The 3,144-nt window shown below is 30.7% G+C and overlaps 1 protein-coding gene across 1 annotated transcript; it reads left to right on the top strand.

Moving 5' to 3' along the window:
* Positions 1-703, top strand: LOC106771796 (UPF0098 protein CPn_0877/CP_0992/CPj0877/CpB0906-like). Its single transcript, XM_014657781.2, has one exon. It carries the CDS (start codon positions 88-90, stop codon positions 592-594), a length of 507 nt encoding a protein of 168 aa, XP_014513267.1. The 5' UTR covers positions 1-87; the 3' UTR covers positions 595-703.
* The last annotated feature ends 2,441 nt before the right edge of the window (positions 704-3,144 follow it).

Below are 3,144 nucleotides of genomic sequence, written 5' to 3'. Positions count from 1 at the left end.
ACTTACTTAACAGAGACTATATATTCACCACTACACAAACACTTCACACATCAAAACCCTAGCAAGAGTTTAACTCCGTATCCATCCATGGCCAGCACCGAATTCACGTTGGTTTCACCAGCAATTGACAATGAAGGGAAGGGAAAACTACCCAGATACTGCACGCAAGAAGGTCTTGGCTCAAAGTGGGACATTTCTCCTCCACTGGAGTGGTACAATTTGCCTCCCGAAACCAAGAGCATGGCACTTGTGGTGCAGGACATTGATGCGGTGGATCCGACGGGTAACCCGGTGGCTCTCACCCACTGGGTGGTGGTGAACATTCCGGTGAGTGTGAAAGGACTTCCTGAAGGGTTCTCTGGGAAGAAGGAGGAAGTGGGTGGAGAGTATGAGAAGATTGAAGAAGGGGTTAATGATTGGAAGGTACGTGTTTGGCGAGGTCCCAAACTTCCTAACTATGAGGATAGGTTTGAGTTCAGACTCTATGCCCTCGATGATTTCATGGTCTTCGATAATCAGGTAACGAAGACGAAGCTCTTGGATGCAATAGCTGGGCATGTCTTGGAAGAAGCAATTTTTACTGCTACTTTCTAACCGATCTGAATTTGGTGATATAAAAATTCATCAAAGCAATGGTCATATGTACGTTGATGCAGCATTTATATATAAATAAATAAATTAGCTAAACGCGTTTTATTTTTTATTTGTTTTCCTCTTTATTATATCAATCTTCATCTTCATTGACCTGGAAAAATTAATTAGATTGTGTTTATATATCAGTAAACTTAATGTTATTCAGTATTTAGTCTGTGTTGACAATACTATTTATCATAATTTTTTTCTTCGCGTGAACTTTTATATTATCCTCAATGAGAGGGACTAGAAAAGAAATTTAACTATTGTTTATAAAATGTATGATATCATTTTTTTTTTATTTAAGTCTTAAACATTATCAATTAGTATTGCTAAAATTATCTCTTACATATAGTTTCTTGGAAGGATTTGCTTAGTACGAACAAAAATATTCTGAATCATCATGTAATCTTTAGCCTTCCGCCAACTCGGGAAAGAATAAAGAAGAGACATAATAAATAGAGTAAAGAAAATGGAAAAAAGAAAACTTAAATTATAATTACAAAATAATAAAAAAGATGATATTATCCTTTTTAATCGTTAAATTATATTTTAATAAATATTTATAAGTTAGAAATACAAACTCTTTTGATAAGTTAGAAATATTATAAAATGTTTTAGAGACATTAAAAGGGTCCATAAAAAAGACTTCTTTTTTTTATAACTTTTTTCCATTTTGAATTTAAAATTTAATTTTGTTACCATATTTTTATAACTTTTTAGATTTCAAATTTTAAATTCAAACTTTATTACTATACATTTAGGATTCTAAATTTAACCATACTAATATTAATTTTAGAAAAGGACTAATTTTAAAATATTAAAAATTTATATTGTTACTTTTTCAATAATAAAATTATTTCAATTATTTTTTAAATTATTATTTAAATTTAACATGAAGACCAAGTTTTTTATGAAGACCAAGCTCTGTGTGATGCTCGAGCTTTTCCAAGATAATTTGATGAAGATCGAGCTCCACCAACAACATATGAGATGCTATGAGATGAAGACCAAGCTACGCAAAGCAATCTATGTACAATATCCAACATCTTCCAATATAATCTAATGAGGATTGAGCTATGTAAGTACTGACTGAGCTCCAACACAAATGTCTGCGTTCTTCTGAAGCTAGATTGATGATAACCGAGCTTAGACAAGCAACACAACAACACGATCAGTGTATATCCTAACACTCACAAGGACAAGAACCTCGAAATAGACATAATTAGCTCATAATTATCTCAGCCTGACATCTGCATAAACTACATTGGTATATTAGTTTGTAAAATGTTTGAAGACAAGAATATAAACAATGTTTATTAGACCATTGAATTAGAAAATTATAAACAACCTTTTTAGAAAGTATCTCTCTCAATAGAACGAGCCAAAGCTTTTTATGAGTCTATCTCTAATATAATATTTCTAATAACCAAAGTCTATCTCTAATATAACATTTAAGGTTATTGATAAGGGAAGTAATATCAACGATTAATCCAATTCCTTATATGGTGGCAACACATGTTTTACTTTTTAATAATGACAATACATATGTTTTTGTGACTGCAACATATATTGATTAAATTGGTTAATTTGAATATTTGCTATGATCATACATGTGCTTACATCTACGCATTCTCATATTTTTAATATGTGAAAACCACTTGCACAATGCATTATCTATATGAAGTAATCAACTACAGGAGTTCTGCAATCAATTAGGTTCATCAGATAGCTATTGTTTAAACTGTGACAAGCTATAAGTTTTAACTAATTACATTATATGTATAATCGATTAAAACTTGTACCTTTGCAAAACACCTTTCTGCAATCTACTGTGATGAGTTTTGTGAAGAAAAACTTTTCAAAATTATTTAAGTGTTGTACTTAACTGATTACACAGTTTATGTAATCAATTAAGTTTGTTAAATATTGAGAATTGTTTTGATGATCAGTCTTAACTGTAATAACGGTCATATTTTCATATGTTTTGACTTATATGTTTTGTGCAATTGATTACATTATATGTTTAATCAGTTAAATCTGTTTGAATATAATTCTGATGTAACTTTGTTACAAGTGTAACCAGTTACATTATTTTTGTAATCGTTTAAATGCATTTTTATACAATGCCACTCTACACTAAAGACTTTTTGATCATTCTAAACTTTTATGTCTGATATTAGTGTGTTAAGAAAAGAATTGTAGGTGCGCTGAGTTGCTCGAAGAATTAAGATACAAAGAAGTGGACATTCTTAAAGGATTCTTGAAGGACAAACTTGAAAACTTTGCTTGCTAATCAACAATTGCACAATTAAGGTGTATTCTTACCTGATAACGGTCTAAAAACCGTTATTTTCATGCTTAAATTTGATAGTAAAACACACCCTTTGTGGCTTAAAATGAGCTTTAAATCAAGTAAAACACTTAGTTGAGTCTCTTGAGAGTCAAAAGTTGGTTTTAGAGATATTATGCTTGTTTTGCATTGTTTTGCAGGGTTTTTAGATGAATTAA

This window comes from Vigna radiata, chromosome 8 (assembly GCF_000741045.1).
Source record: "Vigna radiata var. radiata cultivar VC1973A chromosome 8, Vradiata_ver6, whole genome shotgun sequence".
Taxonomy (NCBI): Eukaryota; Viridiplantae; Streptophyta; class Magnoliopsida; order Fabales; family Fabaceae; genus Vigna; species Vigna radiata.
The sequence above is the reverse complement of the archived record's forward strand: the minus strand, read 5'-3'. Positions and strand labels throughout refer to the sequence as shown.

Coding starts and splice junctions, on each gene's coding strand:
- LOC106771796 (XM_014657781.2), top strand. CDS start 88: ATGGCCAGCACCGAATTCACGTTGGTTTCACCAGCAATTGACAATGAA.